The following is a 15,449-nucleotide window of genomic DNA, read 5'->3' on the forward strand; positions in this document are numbered from 1 at the left end:
AAGGAGAGAGACTGGATGACCAGCTTTAACGAGATCATACAACACTACTAATTGGGAAGGGCCCATTTCTCCCTGGCCCACTCCTCTACAAGTAGACGGCAAGCGATGGCATGGTGCCTCTTACAAACATATCCGAACCAGGTGGCCTACCACCACTACTACCCGGACCTTTACACGGATGGATGTAGATACTGTCAAGGAAGGGCGGACCTGCAACGTACTGCTTTGGTTTGTCCTCGGACACCCACGCAGTATAAAACACACAAGACCAGAGAGCAGGGGAGACAGCGTTGCTCAGCTGTGCACGGGGAGACCAACTCAAGGCAATCCAGCCGCCCGAAAATGCCGCCAGGGCCCAAGGCTCGAGGCCATCATCTTGGTAGAGGCCTAGGCCTACTAAATCTGCTGTACTAAAATAACGTTTATTCCTCCTCCTCCACGATGTAGTAGCAGCTTTTAGCGAAGAGTTTTTATTATTGCACAACGACAGTTACAGAGTCATTGAACTGTGACTTCCAAGCATTGGGTAATGCCGACACGATGAGGGCCACCACATACCACAAAGATTGGCACTGCATGCTTTAATATGTTATGTGCTACAGTAAGAAGGCCGAATGTGTGTTTCGGCAAATACCCTTATGAACAACGATAATATTTTGAAAGTTCCGTAACTGAACACTCCGGCGTACTTAGCAATTTGGGAACCTGTTTTGAAAGCTTCAGTTAGCGCATTTCTCATACGACACGCATGTGCCCGTCAGCTCTCACCATTAGATCCTATTCTGTCCATAATGTTCATATCCGAGCCGTTTAAATTGCGATTAGTATTCTTGAGATATTCCATGCAATTTCCGGCATTTGCCTGTCTACCTATTTCTCGAGCCGTCCTACCGCCAACTTCGGTCACTGGGTATTACATTGTCTAATCAGAACAGCATCGGGCTGCTCGGTTCAGGGAGGCGCGTTACAAACCATCCATCTGGTGGACATGGATCACTCAGTATGTGAGATAGGGCACGTGATGCCCCTAAATGACGACAAAAAAAAGAAATTAATTAAAAGTTATCCAGTGCTCCACGCAATCAAGCCTGCATCATGTACGTTTACGTAATCTTTGCAGAATATGTATTCACACGCATGCCGTGCGCGTGCTTCGTGGTGTCGCCGCCGGTAAATGGCCAGCGTGTCCGGAGGGAAGCGCGAGAGATAGGAGCCCACTGCTTGCGCGTTTATTACGTAACGCGATTCAGCGACGGAAATACGGCGTGTTGCTGCTGCACGGCTTCTCTGCTAATCGCAATGACCCGCATATGCGCCATGAGATGAACTGTGCTGGTATTTTTTAAATCGCCGAGCACCACCCACGATGTGAAATAGCTTTTAAAATTGTCCTTCAGCTGCAGCATGTGCGATAACATGGTTTCAGAGACAGTGGCTAAGCCAACGAGAACGCAATATTCCCATCGTGATCGTTCAAGCAAACACAGCTCCAGTAGCTTTTGCGTACCTCTTTACCATTCCTCAGCCGCTGCAATGCGGCTAAACGTATGTTTCGAATACTGCAGCGATTCATGCAATATATCTCGCCTGAATGACTGTGAAAATGACACTGAGACTGCACACTCTTAGTGCAATGCTAACAGAGTGTGCAGCGTGGCCAAGCTCAATGCAAATAGGTCGCGACGCTTCAGACGATAAGCGGTTCAGAAGAATTTATCACTGACACCAGCAATGGTGGTTATGGAAGCAGCGATTGAAGCGCCACTATGTAAGCAGCGAAGAAACATCGGGAAACAAATAAACCTGTTTAATAAGAAAGAGATACAGATTTAGATATGCAACGAAAATAAAATGCCTAATCAAGTTTATTTACGCACGATGAGAAAAGCAAGAGCAACTCTCTTTTGTTTTATCATTATCAATAAATACCTTTTTCCAGCGCCCACCATCAGAGGGGGGGAGGGGGGAGGGCGGCGATGGCACCGCTATCACTTGCAAAGCAATGCAGCTTTTGATGCGCACAGAAAGGCATGCTCGTAAAGATCACCTGATAAAATACTCGCCCCTCAAACATTGCGTTGTTTGCTCGTCGATGTTTGTTTGAATGTGGTGGTGCGCGTAGTTTTCTTTTACAGCGAAGCTGCATATGGCTAGCCGACTTGTACGTCGGTCTGTCACCTGTACGCCGAAAACTTCCCAGGCGCAACCCCATGCGCATGCGCGAAAAAAAAATCAGTGCCCTTCCACTCTGTGAAGAAGGATGACCAGCGAAGCTATGTAATCTGGGCCCCCATACTCCTTTTCATATATACACTCCTAAAACGGTTGCACCCGTCGGGGTGTATACTTGTCCCACAACAATAATCATAATCTGCCTTGCTCTTTCATGAAAACTCGGCGCTCGCTACTTTCCTGTCAAGAATGCGGTGTCACACTGATAACGCACAAGCCGTTCGTGACTGGGAAGTACCGGGCTCACGGCGTTAGAGGAAGGACACGCGGGCAAGACAGATAACGAATATTGTTAATGGCCAAGATAAACGCCAAATGGTTAAATTTCTGAAGAGCGTAGCGTGCAACACCCTCTAAATAGGTTTACACCCTTTCGCGCTGATCTTGTCCCTAAACAATAATCGTCATCCCCCTTGCTTGTGTTTCCTGTCTTGAAAACTCGGCGCTCGCTACTTTCCTATAGAGAATGCTGTTTGACGCTGATAAAGCACAAGCCCTTTGTGACTAGGAAGCACCGGGCTAGCAGCTTTAAGAAAATGAAATGCGCGCAAGACAACTGACAATTATTGTTTGGGGACAAAATACAACCCAAAAGGTGTAACTTTTTTTAAGAGTGCAAGCTGGAAGCTACGGCAGTAGGCCGCAGCAAAAAAAAATGTACCACTCTGGGCATGTTGTGGCTGAGTGGTAGAAGGCGTGCACCCCAGTGGGTGATGGCTACGTAGGGCCTGGATTTGAATCTCAGTATGGCGAAGTTTTCCGTCCATATATTTCTTTGTTTATTAGAAATGTTGCGTAGAAAATATTGTTTTCTGTGGTCGCTTGCATTACCACCACCTTACCGATATCAGATACGCTCTGTAAATGTAAATGATCTATTTTGTACGTAATGGAAAAAATATATATATTTCAGCTTTGCTGATAATGAACACACGAGTTTATTTTTCAGCAATATTTAGTAGAACGCCGCATCATCACCATCATCAGCCTGACTACGCCCACTGCAGCGCAAAGGCCTCTCGCTTACTTCTCCAACTACCCCGGTCATGTGCTAATTGCGGCCATGTTGTCCCTGCGAACTTCTTAACCTCATCCGCCCACTCAACTATTTGCCGCCCCCTGCTACACTTCCCTTCTCTTGGAATCAAGTCCGTAACCCTTAATGACCATCGGTTGTATTCCCTCCTCATTATATGTCCTGCCCCTGCCCATTTCTTTTTCTTGTTTACAACTAACATGTCATTAACTCGCGTTTGTTCCCTCACCCAGTGTGCTCTTTTCTTATCCCTTAACGTTGCACCTATAATTCTTTTTTCCATAGTGCGTTGTGTCGTCCTCAATTTAAGTGGAACCCTTTTCGTAAGCCTCCAGGTTTATGCCCCGTACGTGACCACTGGTAAGACACATGTTATAAACTTTTCTCTTGGGGGATAATGACAACCTGCTGTTCATGATCTGAGAATGCCTGCCAAACGCACCCCAGCCCATTCTTAATTTTCTGATTATTTCAGTCTCATGATCCGGATCCGCGGTCACTATCTGCCCTAAGTATAGATGTATTCCCTTACACCTTCCACAGCCTCGCTACCTATCGTAAACTGCTGTTCTCTTCCGACACTGATAAAGATTACTTTAGTTTTCAGCAGATTAATTTTTAGACCCACCCTTCTGGGCTTTGCCTGTCAGGGTCAGTGAGCAGGACCTGGACAGGCAAAGCACAAGGGTGGGTCTAAAGATTAGTAGAACCCAACAAGCACTAAATCGAGGACATAGAAACGACACAACCGACGTGACGTTGCGCTTTCTTCTCTGTTTATCCGCAATCTCCTTTTCATGAGGCATTGTTCTATTTCAAAGCAGCTTTAAATCAGCCGTTTTCGCGTACGATGAGCAATGCAAACATTCCCCGGATTACCATCATGTTCCAGGAGCCTATAAGCAGCGCTACACAATTGAAGATACAGTGAGACACTCGGGTTTGGGCGTACAAACAGTTGAGGATACAAGCTATGGTATTTCCAATACGTGCCGCAAGCAAGCACTTCAGTACCACTCAACACTGAGCTAGACTGGTCAGACGAAGCACTAGTGCTAATATTGACCGGGTCGATTTGATTATCGATAATTGCATACCGTTCCCAGGCCTCATCTTCGACATGCTGGACATGTGCGCAACAGTTTGCCCAAATTTATTGGGTTACTGATGCCAGTGACCTGGTAATAACTGTTTAGCATGCGCCAAAGTAAACTCCTTGTTTCTCGTGGCTACGTCGCCTTCCACAACGCCCCATACATTCTCGATCGGGTTAAATTCACTGTGGTATGGAGGCAATCTTAACACTTCATGACTGTGTTGAGAAGCAATACAGTACACGGGGCCAGCGTAGGGCACTCTGACTCTCTTTGAACGTTCTAACAGTTCGGCACGAACCATAACTGAGCTCCAACAATTTCCCTCTTTGTAAGCCACGCGTGGATGCCACCTTTTCATGTCGACGCTGTGGGCACTTTTTCTAGAGCAACACCATGGTACAGTGCATTACGCATAACAATGACGCTATTGGCGGGGATGTTGGACAACAGTTTAGACGTAAACGACGTAAACCAATGTTCGATGTATGTGCCATCCATCTCCGAATGGCAGTCCTAACTACTGCCTTTCTTGGCCCTGTAGAAGTCTGCTGCAGCGTTAATAAATCCAGTGTCACTGCTTCGTATAGATGGTACCTCCAGAATGATCAATCTGGAGGAAATCGGCAGTTGCCTTTTCCTATCCTTCTCTTCAATCTTCATCTTTCTCTCCCCCTCTCAATCATTGCTGTCTTCCCGTCACTGTTCCCCGCTTCCAAATTTTTAGGCAGCGAGGGCTAAAATTGTGTGCCGTAACGACCCTTGGTTATTCAGATTTGGTTATAGCAGAGTTTTTAACTGACGCACAATGAACATAGTCCTGTCACGTTCGCTCGTTGGGCTCTGTGGTTGGTCGCCCGTACCTCTGCTGAATACCCGCATATATATATGCCAGAACAATTTCCACCATTTCCCTGTCGTCCTCAAGGAAGAGGGTGCACCGATGAACTTTTTCAGTTTTCTGACAAAAAAAAGAAAACTTTCCCAGATATCACGTAGTGCAGAGGGAAATGACAGCGAGATTGGTTTACCCTTTTCTCTTAGCGAAATCTCTAAGAGATTCTCCAGGGCCAGGGTACAAAGCCACGAAGATAGCCAGCGGTGACCTGTTGAAACTGCGCATCAAGAAGCAGTACGAAAAGCTTTCAAACCTAGTGTCACGTGAGGACATCCCGATGACCTTAGCGAGAGGCCACGGAATGAAAACTGTTAGATGTTTTATTTCAGAAGATGACCTTATTGAACTACCAAGACATCTTCTGGAAGGATGGAAAGACGAGAATGGGATTAATGTCCAATGAAACATCTCATACTAACATTCGACTCCAGCGTTCTCCCCGAAACCATCGAGGCAGGATGCATTAGGATTTGCGTCTGGCCGTACTTGATGTCAGCGATATGACTACGGTTCACAAAGCTGGCGAGGCTGCCAAGCCTGTACGAGGTGTTATGACCAAAATGATCCCTCAGACAACTAGGATAGCACACTACATTGCGCGAACTGCGACGGCGTCCAAGTAGCTTGCTTCCGATTTCGTCCCACATAGAAAAACAAAAAGGAAATCGTAAATGTAAAAGCACAAGGAAACATGTCCTTCAAGGAAGTGCGAGAAGGTTCATTTCCTCATACCGCAGGGTATGCTGATGCGGCGCGTAAGCGGGCAGTGCCACAGCAGACTCCGGCTTCAGCCCTGCCCATCAAGAGTCTAGCCGTGGTTGGGCGACCAGCCCCTTCGGTGGGTGCAGCCAACGCTGCTCTGCCATCGAAGAAGGGCCCGTCAATCTCTGGGTTGGCGGCCTCAAATGTCTCCCGAGGCGAGGCCTTCAAGGCGAACGCGCCGCTCACAAGAGCACGTGTCCAACTCCCGCAAGAGGCAATTGATGTGACTTCCAGTTAATCGCTATGAACAGTGCCGAAGGAGCGTAGAGAATATCTCAACCGCTAAAGAAAGAGGAACCTCGTATCACATGGTCCGGAATGGGTTCTGTGAGTTAACTTTCCTATATTACACGTACCACACATATATTCTGCCATATGGCAACACAATTATTGCAGTGGAATAATAGGGCACATCTGCACAATCTAGATAATGTTAAAGAACTTCTGTAAGCTACCTCCGAACGTGCAGTGCGTACAGGAAACAACACGTAAAAGCTGCAGACAAGCTTTTTTTAGAGAATATGCCATTTTTCGGAAAGATCGTGATTATGTTCTGCCCTCGTCGGGTGGTGTTGCTATAATTGTATATAAACCTGTTGCCTATACTAGCAAAACAACTCCGAACATCTCTTGAAGCAATTGTTTTCCGTGCACTAATGTTCGATAAGTTGGTGAAACTCGCTTCTATTTACAAACATCCGTGCTATAAACTCCACAGAACCGAATTTCAGACCCTATTCGACGAACTTGCCAAACCCTATAGATTCGTAAAAGATACAAACTTGCGCAGCACCGTGTGGGGAGACTCTCGTATGATTTTAGAAGCCACCTAATAGGAAATTTTCTTGTTTCCTCACGTGCGGTACACTTTAATTAGAAAGTGCCAACTTTCTGCAGCGGTGCACATGAAACGTTCCCCTCCATACACATAAGCGTAGCATCAGCTACGCTCATGGCGTACCTAGAGTAGAACGTCATAAAGAACCCTTAGGGAAGTTATAATTTCTCGATGTTTTTGAAGCAGACAAAACCAGATGCATGCTATCCCCATATACCCAGATGGAAAGTCGATTAAGGCAACCGGACGCGATTTCTCGAACTTACGTAGTTGGGATGATGTCCGTGCCCTCAATATTCATGATGCAGTAGCATACGTAAGAGCGTTTTCAGTTGTGGCCGCATCAGTATGCATTCCACAAACTAGAGGTTCGGCTTTTAAACGACACATCCCAGGCGAAATAACGAATGTAGAAAAGTGCGCAGGAGGCAGAACAAGGCATGGTGTCTCCTGCGTGATTCCCCAAGTGTTGAGAACGCCATAAGCTCTAAACACATCAAATCCCGTGACACGTGAATACGACGTATTGCTAGAAGGGAGAACTGGCCGAAGTGCATCTCGGGCATTAATTCGTATATGCAAAAAGCAAAAGTATGAAACTCAAAGTATGAAAGTAAAAAAAAATTAGGTGGGGCTTCTTACCACTTGCAGTTTTTGTTTTTGTTTTCATGTTATGCTACCCTGGAGGCCCGAGGCCACTGCAGAAGGGAGTTAGAAAATGGGAAGCATAAAAATAAAATGCGAAAAATAAAACAAGAAGCAGACCTGGAAAAGCACTAATGGTGAAACAACAAATGAAATTGATTTCATACTTTCTGCCGATCCCAGCATAGTGCAAGATGTAGAAGTGTTAGGTAAGGTAAAGTGCAGTAATCATATGTTAGTGAAGGTTGGGATTCACCTCAATTTGAAGAAAGTCTAAAATTCGTCAAGAAGAAATCGGCCAACTTAGACGCAGTAAGGGTAAAAATAGACACATTCGGGTTGGCACTTGCAAACAAATTTGACCCATAGAACAGAGAAATCAAGATGACATAGAGAGGGCAATGAATGAAACCGTAACTAGGTTTGCTTCAGAAGCAGCAATTGAAGTGGGAGGTAACGCACCAAGACAACCAGTAGCTAAGCTCTCCCATGTAACAAAGTACTAATAAAGAAACAAAAAAGAATAAAAATGTCCAACTCAAGGGATTACATAGAATTCGCGGAACTGTCAAAACTAGTCAACAAGGAGAAAATAAGGGATATTCGAAATTATAACGTGAGAAATACTGAGGAAGCAGGAAAAAATGGACGCAGTCTGAAAACACTGAGAAAGAAACTAGGCATCGGACAAACAAGATGTATACACTGAAAGATATACACTGACATCATCAGCAATATCGAAAATATAGTAAACGCAGCGGACGACTTCTATACTGACTTGTACAGTACCCAAAGCAGCCATGATACCTCTATTCAAAGTAGTAATGAGCAGGTTGCGAAGGCTCCTTCTACAACTGGCCATAAGTTTGAAGGCCCTTGCAAGATATGAAAAAGGGGAAAGTGGCATGTGTAGCAGGAACACCAGTCGATTTAATCAAAGATGATCGAGATATAATGCTTGAAAAACTAGTAGGCCTTTGTACAAATTGCCTATGTACTTCAAGGGCCCGCAGATAACTGGTAGAATGCCAACATTATACTAATCCACAAAAAAGGGGGCGTTAAAGAATTGAAAAATTATAGTCTCAATAGCTTAATTCCAATATTATTTAAAACATTTACCAGGATAATCTTCAATAGAATAAGAGCAACACTATACTTCAGTTGAGCCAGGGAGCAGGCAGGTTTCAGGAAGGGATACTCTACAATGAATCAAATACATCTCATCAATCAGGTAATCGAGAAATACGCAGAGTACAATCAGCCTCCCTATATGGCTTCCATACATTACGAAAAACCATTTGATTCAATAGACATACTAGCAGTCATAGAGGCACTACGTACGCAAGGAGCACAGGACGCTTAAGTAAATATCTTGGAAACCTTCTACAAAGATTCCACAACTACCTTAATTCTCCACGAGAAAAGTAGGCAGATACCTATAAAGAAAGGGGTCAGACAAGGAGACACAATCTCTCCAGTGCTATTCACTCCGTGCTTGGAAGCAATATTCAAGCTATTAAACTAGGAAGGCTTAGCAGTAAGGATGGATGGCGAATATCTCAGCAATCTTCAGATTGCACACGACATTGTGCTTTTCAGCAACACTGGGGACGAGTTACGACAAATGATGGCGAACCTTAACAGAGAGACTATAAGAGTAGGGCGGAGGATTAATATGCAGAAGACAAAGATAATGTTCAATAGCCGGGCAAGAGAACAAGAGTTTAGGATCGCCAGTAAGCCTCTAGAGTCTATGGAGGAGTACGTTTACCTAGGTCAATTACTCGCAGGGGACCGTGATCATGAGAAGGAAATTCACAGAAGAATCAAAATGGGTTGGAGCGCATTCGGCCGACATTGTCAGATCCTGACTAAAAACTTACTATTACCGTAAAAAAGAAAGGTGCACAATCAATACATTCTACCATTGCTGACATATGGGGCAGAAACATGGAGGCTGACATAGAAGCTTGAAAACAAGTTAAGAACCGCGCAAAGAGCGATGGAACGAAGAATTTTAGGCGTAACGTTAAGGGACAGGAAGAGAGCGGTGGGGATCAGAGAACAAACAGGGATAACCGATATTCTAATTGACATTAAGAGAAAGAAATGGAGCTGGGCAGGTTATGTAATGCGTATGTTAGATAACCAGTGGACAATTAAGGTTACAGAATGGGTGCCTAGGGATAGGAAGCGCAGCCGACGATGGCAGAAGGCTAGGTGGGGTGATGAAATTAGGAAATTCGCAGGCGCTAGTTGGAATTGCTTTGGTCAGGAGAGGGGTAATTGGAGAACGCCTTCGTCCTGCAATGAACATAAAATAGGCTGATGATTGTGATAATAATTGTGATGATGATGATGACGAAACATGAACAATGTAGCATATTAGTAATTCCTAATTATACAATACTACGTAATGTTTTGTCTAATAGATTAAGAAATAGTAGTTGTAAAGTTGTAATAGTATGTAAGAAGCCTCTGCAAGATGGAGCGAATGCCTGTGTAGTTTTACCTTGTCCATAGACGCATTGCCGTTTACGCAATAGCGGATCACTAGACAGGTGTACAACCGAGACAACGCTGGTAGCGACATTTTTTTGTGACGCATTGCGTATACAGACAGCACATAATGCCGCAATGAACTTTCGCATTCTAATTATCTGCTGTCGTGAAGCGTTCGTTGGTGACATATTCATTAACATGCAATCCTTTTAGGATTATTCTTCTACGAGAAAGCTTGAGTAGCCCAAAAATGTTTTATAAGCATTGTAGTGGCACAAAGCATCGCAGTATACCGCTGCTATTCACACTGCTGTCACTTATAGCTCGGATGGTGATTTGTAACAGTAAGAAATTTAAGAGTGACCTAAAGAAACAAAGATATATCAAAGTGAAATACACAGGCGATTCCGTATTGCACAATCAGAGTGAATATGTAGAAATACGATACAGGTTGCACTACTAATAGCTCTGACATTTAATCATGAAGTGTCGTTTAAGCAGCGAGTGTCGTCTTTTTCTGTTTGTCTTCTCTGTGTCCGTGTCAGTGCGCTGCTACACCAGCAAGGTACGATGATCACTCACCAACTAGCCCAACTTTCGACTTTACTGAATCATGAAGTATTGTCGACTTCGGTGAAGGTCAGCGAACAGGTGGAAATTCAGGTGGCTTAGTGGCCGCAGTATCAGCTTCAGAAACTTCAGCCAAAGTTTATAGCTTCGCACGGTAACGTTGCGATAGCAGTATCTTGTATCTTAAGATACACGATACATCTCTTTCATGTATCGCAAATACAGAAACCGATGCACGTCTTGCTAGAGGTATCATGACACAAATGCAAGATACTCAAGGAGTATCTAAGAAAGTACTTAAGATACATGCACCTTTGATGCCACCCAGCACTGCTGCATGAACACAGAAGCCCTACACTTATCGAGCTTTATTGCTTTCTGTGCACAGTGTATGTCTCAGCAGCATGCGACTATATGCTGGGAACCTAGGCATGGGGGAATCGAGGGTATTATGCTACGCGTAGCTGACGAAATCGCCACATCTATTGTATCACAAGCTATCAATCCTACCACTGGTGCCCCTGCTTTGTATCTCAAGCCATTCCTACGAAAGAAACTGAGACGCCACTGGCAGCGCTTGTGGCACGCTGCAACAAATAAGTTTCACCTACTTAAGCCGCATTTAGGTTTCTGTCTTTTCAAAACGAAATCCACGAACTGCTGCCCCATTCTGTAGTCCCCGAATGGGACACACATAACGAACCCACACTTTTTTGCTGACTCGTGATGAACCTGCAGCTCGTAGTACATGTGGCAAAAGGCTGACCGTCCTCTACACCCTGCCGGAGCGTCGGGAAGCAGAATCTGAGAGAGAAAAAAACTATTCTGGCAAACCGGCGGCACATCGCTATTCATCGGGTAATGTTTCTTACTCCAGAATCGTGTTTTACACCAAAGTAGAGGCCCCATAGCGCAAAATTCTTCCACTTGGTGTCTATTCCAATCTTCTGACGTCAGATTTGCGTAACCGCCGACGCAAGCATTGGGGCGGTGACTCGCAGCGTTGTCTAAAGAGGCCAATCAAACGCCCTCTTTCTTTTTAGAGGTCACTTTTGTTTGCTTTAAAAACGAATAACATTGCCTACATAGAGCGCTCAAGTGGAGAAAGTATCCATGGGGTATCCGAGGCAGCGCAGTGAAAGTAGATAACCGAATGAAGAGCATGCTGCCTGCTTCTGCGATTGGTCCGCTTGCCTTTGCTTAGCTTGAGGGGGCTGGTCGAAAATCACAGCGGAGTGTAACGAAAAGTCCAGAAGGCCGCTAAAACGGGTCCTCAGCAACGAATGGTTGGCCTTGTGATGTCGTATATGTGCCGAAAGGCTCTATGACGTTATACTGTCAAGCAAAAGTTTTATTATATGCAAATAAATAAATTTTCTCCGGCAGGTGCGAATAGCCAATGCCTGAACGACACCGGGCGGCCATCTTGTATTCATTTCGAGACGGGGTATTCTGCAGCTATTTAGAACAAAAAAAAACTGTTTTGTTCGGCATATTAGTGCATCATTACCGTGTACATTTCACTTCTACGCGGCGAGTGCTCGCGGTTTTGTGACGTCGCGCGATGGACAGGCGAAGTAGGTGCAGCCCGAAAACTTAAGCCCACTAGTAGAGGGCTAATGGCAAAACAGCGTCGAACCAGGACAGAACGCCAGCATCGTGTGCCGTAGCATGTCTCGGCGCTCGAGTTGGTAAGACACTTTATTGTATGCAAAAAATTTTCGAATCAAGAATAATTATTTTTATTATTTTTATTTTTCTGTGTAATCATACTAATCAGTGTGTACACGTCGTATCAGATAAGGACCTATCGCGTGTTTCGCGACGTCAAGTGACAAAAGGTGAAGTGGAGGGGGGCGAACATTTTTTACCAATCGTGTAGGGCAGATTTCAGAATTGGAATACAAAAATTTGGAATACTTTACGCTATAGCACCCCAGTTCTACATTGCTTGAACGATGCGGTATTACGTGTTTTTAGTCCAGTAAGTTCGTGGCGCATCCTCTTTCCAGAGGATGCCGCTGCAATAATAGTGTTTTATACCACATGCCTCCAGGCCCTTGCAGTTTAAGGGTTCTCTTAAGGCAGTAGTGCTTACAAAGGCTTCCTTTGACCCATGTTAGTGTGTCACCATTCTTTCACAATGTATTTTCGTGTCCAAATTACACCTCATCAGCCACTGCACCAATTTTTTACATGTATATATTTTAGGTACTTTACAGCAACTGTGTTTTAGACCCGTTGCAGCCAAGTCACATTTACCTCCCGTAAATGATCACTTCGCTGCGAACTCAGTGACGCTGGAATGGCGCTCTTTGGCTATACTTGGCCCTTGTGACAAAAAACGCCACATTCATCCCATTCTCCGGCACCGCTTGCAAGCCATGACAAGGGTACCAATCGAACAAGATGCTGAGACCTGTTTTCACACTTTCAGGTCATGGCGTGTATAAAACTTGACATTTTCAGCACAAATGGAATACTCCTCACCATTTTACTCGTATTTTATTCCATAATCCCCTATTCCAAATTATCAGATGTTAGTTTCTTTTAGAATGTATGGAATAGCAACGCTTATGGGAGCCTCGTGCAAGAGAGGCCAGTGCAAACGGCGGCTATACCGAATGATTTTGCCCAAGCATGGTTAATTACAAAACTCACTTGTTTCTCATTTAGGTGCTCCTCAGTTAATCAGATGTCCTGTTCTGAGCGGTAATAAATGCATGAATCTATCGCGTATTCTAGTTATATTTTTGTCAACGGAACTCCACACAGTCTACATCACACTTTGTTTTAAATAATCAAATGCTTAATATTCAATTGGATATCTGAATGTCATTTTTATGAAATATCCTTAGTTCTTTTGCGACAGGTACCTGTCATTGAGCTGCCATTATAGGCCCGTTTTTGCCACCTGCAAGGAAAAATGTGTAGAGATATGCTCTAAAAGTCTCGGCACATAGCTTTGCGATGTTTTTGAGCGCTAAAGGCATGTGCGTCAACTGCTTTCCTTTTCTTGTAGCGAGTAAGAATACGGTGTTGTCTTGTATAATAACCCATTTCAAACAGCAATCCCTAGACGTTCATGCTCCGTCAGGACCAAGAACATTGTAAAAAGTACCAGCCTCCCTTAACTATGGTAGCCAGCCGGTCTATGCACTGGCTAACGTCGCTGCATTTCAATCGTCCTTTCTCTATTGCTCTCTCTGCTTGCACGTCAAATGAACGTGGCATCGCAGTCAGACTTGGAAAATTCTGCTATGACCTCACTCGGCTCAGAAGCACCCTCGTAGTCAATTGCGTTTATGCCATGTATCACTGGTTTCATTTATACCAATACCCGAACAATAAACTTATTTATGAAACCCTTATGAGCACATGTCGTTGGGAATTTTCGCAGGACAGCATGGAGCCTCTTACAACTACGGATGCTGCCTTGGAATACGCTACACGGATTAAACGTATATGCCCAGATTTACCGGATACAGCTCTACTTGCTTCAGAGCTACTGAGGGCGCAAACGACCTACACCCACACTGTGTTCCCGCTTCCTATAGATTGCACAGCCAGCACTAACACGATGTGCTCCCTGCTGGATGTCCTAGTAGAATTCAATGAGCTGCTACACGAAATGGCGGTTGAAATCACCGAGGTCGATTTTGGAAAACTGGCAGTGCGTTTTAGCGAAGACCTTCCGCTGAGCGTGGACAAACAAGAAACGATGCGGGCGGCTGTCATCTTTCTTCACTGCCTCCTCACTCAACATCGATGCGTTGAACGACTCGAGGTGTGTATGACGAGTCTACACGTAACACGCATAATAGAGCTTCCTGATCACGTATCAATGTAAGTGAATTTACTCCCTTTAACATCTCCGCAAGGTGCATTGTTTGATCAACGTTGAAAATTGTTTAATAGCCTGTACGCTACTATCTGTTTTATGTTTAGGTAAATGCTGATCTATTTTGTATGTCTATATGATATTTCGAACGTAAGCTATAAGTAATCAAGTATGCAATTTCTGATATATGTGAGAATAGTTGAAAATGTTTCTAAAATGTAATTGACTACAAAATATTTGATGCTTTAGGAAGAAAGGGTACAAAAAAGGAAGCCGTCAAGGTACACATAGAACTACCGTTCATAGTTCTCAGTTTCCTGATTGCAGTAACGTAGTTGCAAAACTCAGAAACACCTTCTAGAGAGAAAACTTGAATGAATAGATATTGCACGATTCTATTATTGATTGCGAAGTCAAAGGTACTAAACACTTCCAGCGAGACTGCCCCGTTTAAAGGGACGTGGAGAATACATTAAAAAATAAAATATCTGCAATATTTTGAAGCGTTAGAATTCTTTAGCAGCATTTTGTTCTTGCCGAATATTGGAGCATTTCGGGCTGTAACGCGGTAATTGAACGTTAAAATGAACAATAACGCGCTTCCAGTGTGGGATCACGAACACTTCACACTAAAACAAGACCCTTTCCGGAACATACAAATGTTACAGGAAATGTTAGTGAGATACTTCTAAGGAATTTCTAGGACACACAAGGAACTTCTTGGGCAGGACATGGTTAAAGCGCGCACGTGCCTTCATGGCATGGAAATTTAAGGTGCGTGTTTTGTATGAAATATCATACAGAATAGATAACAAAAGCAGATAAAGTAATACTTATCATCATCATCATCAGCTAGTTTTGTGCCCACTGCAGGACGAAGGCCTCTCCCTGCGATCTCCAATTACTCCTATCCTGCGCCAACCGATTCCGACTAGCGCGCGCGAATTTCCAAATTTCATCCCTCCTCCTAGTCTTCTGTCGTCCTCAATTGCGTTTTCCTTTCTCCTGGTACCCATTCTGTAACCGTA

At 44.3% G+C, this 15,449-nt stretch overlaps 1 protein-coding gene across 3 annotated transcripts in view; it reads left to right on the top strand.

Moving 5' to 3' along the window:
• LOC139057603 (uncharacterized) overlaps nucleotides 1-15,449 on the top strand; it is an 87,755-nt gene that overhangs the window by 35,976 nt on the left and 36,330 nt on the right. Inside the window, exon 2 of one of the 3 annotated variants that reach the window (XM_070536120.1) lies at nucleotides 13,981-14,367. The exons of 1 other annotated variant lie outside the window; for it this stretch is intronic. In XM_070536120.1, the coding sequence (XP_070392221.1) occupies nucleotides 13,987-14,367 (381 nt within the window). In that variant the 5' untranslated portion in view covers nucleotides 13,981-13,986. Of the gene's footprint in view, nucleotides 1-13,980; nucleotides 14,427-15,449 lie in introns of all 3 variants that reach the window. One more of the 3 variants, XM_070536121.1, reaches the window with a different exon arrangement.

This window comes from Dermacentor albipictus, chromosome 3 (genome assembly GCF_038994185.2).
Source record: "Dermacentor albipictus isolate Rhodes 1998 colony chromosome 3, USDA_Dalb.pri_finalv2, whole genome shotgun sequence".
NCBI classification, from domain to species: Eukaryota; Metazoa; Arthropoda; class Arachnida; order Ixodida; family Ixodidae; genus Dermacentor; species Dermacentor albipictus.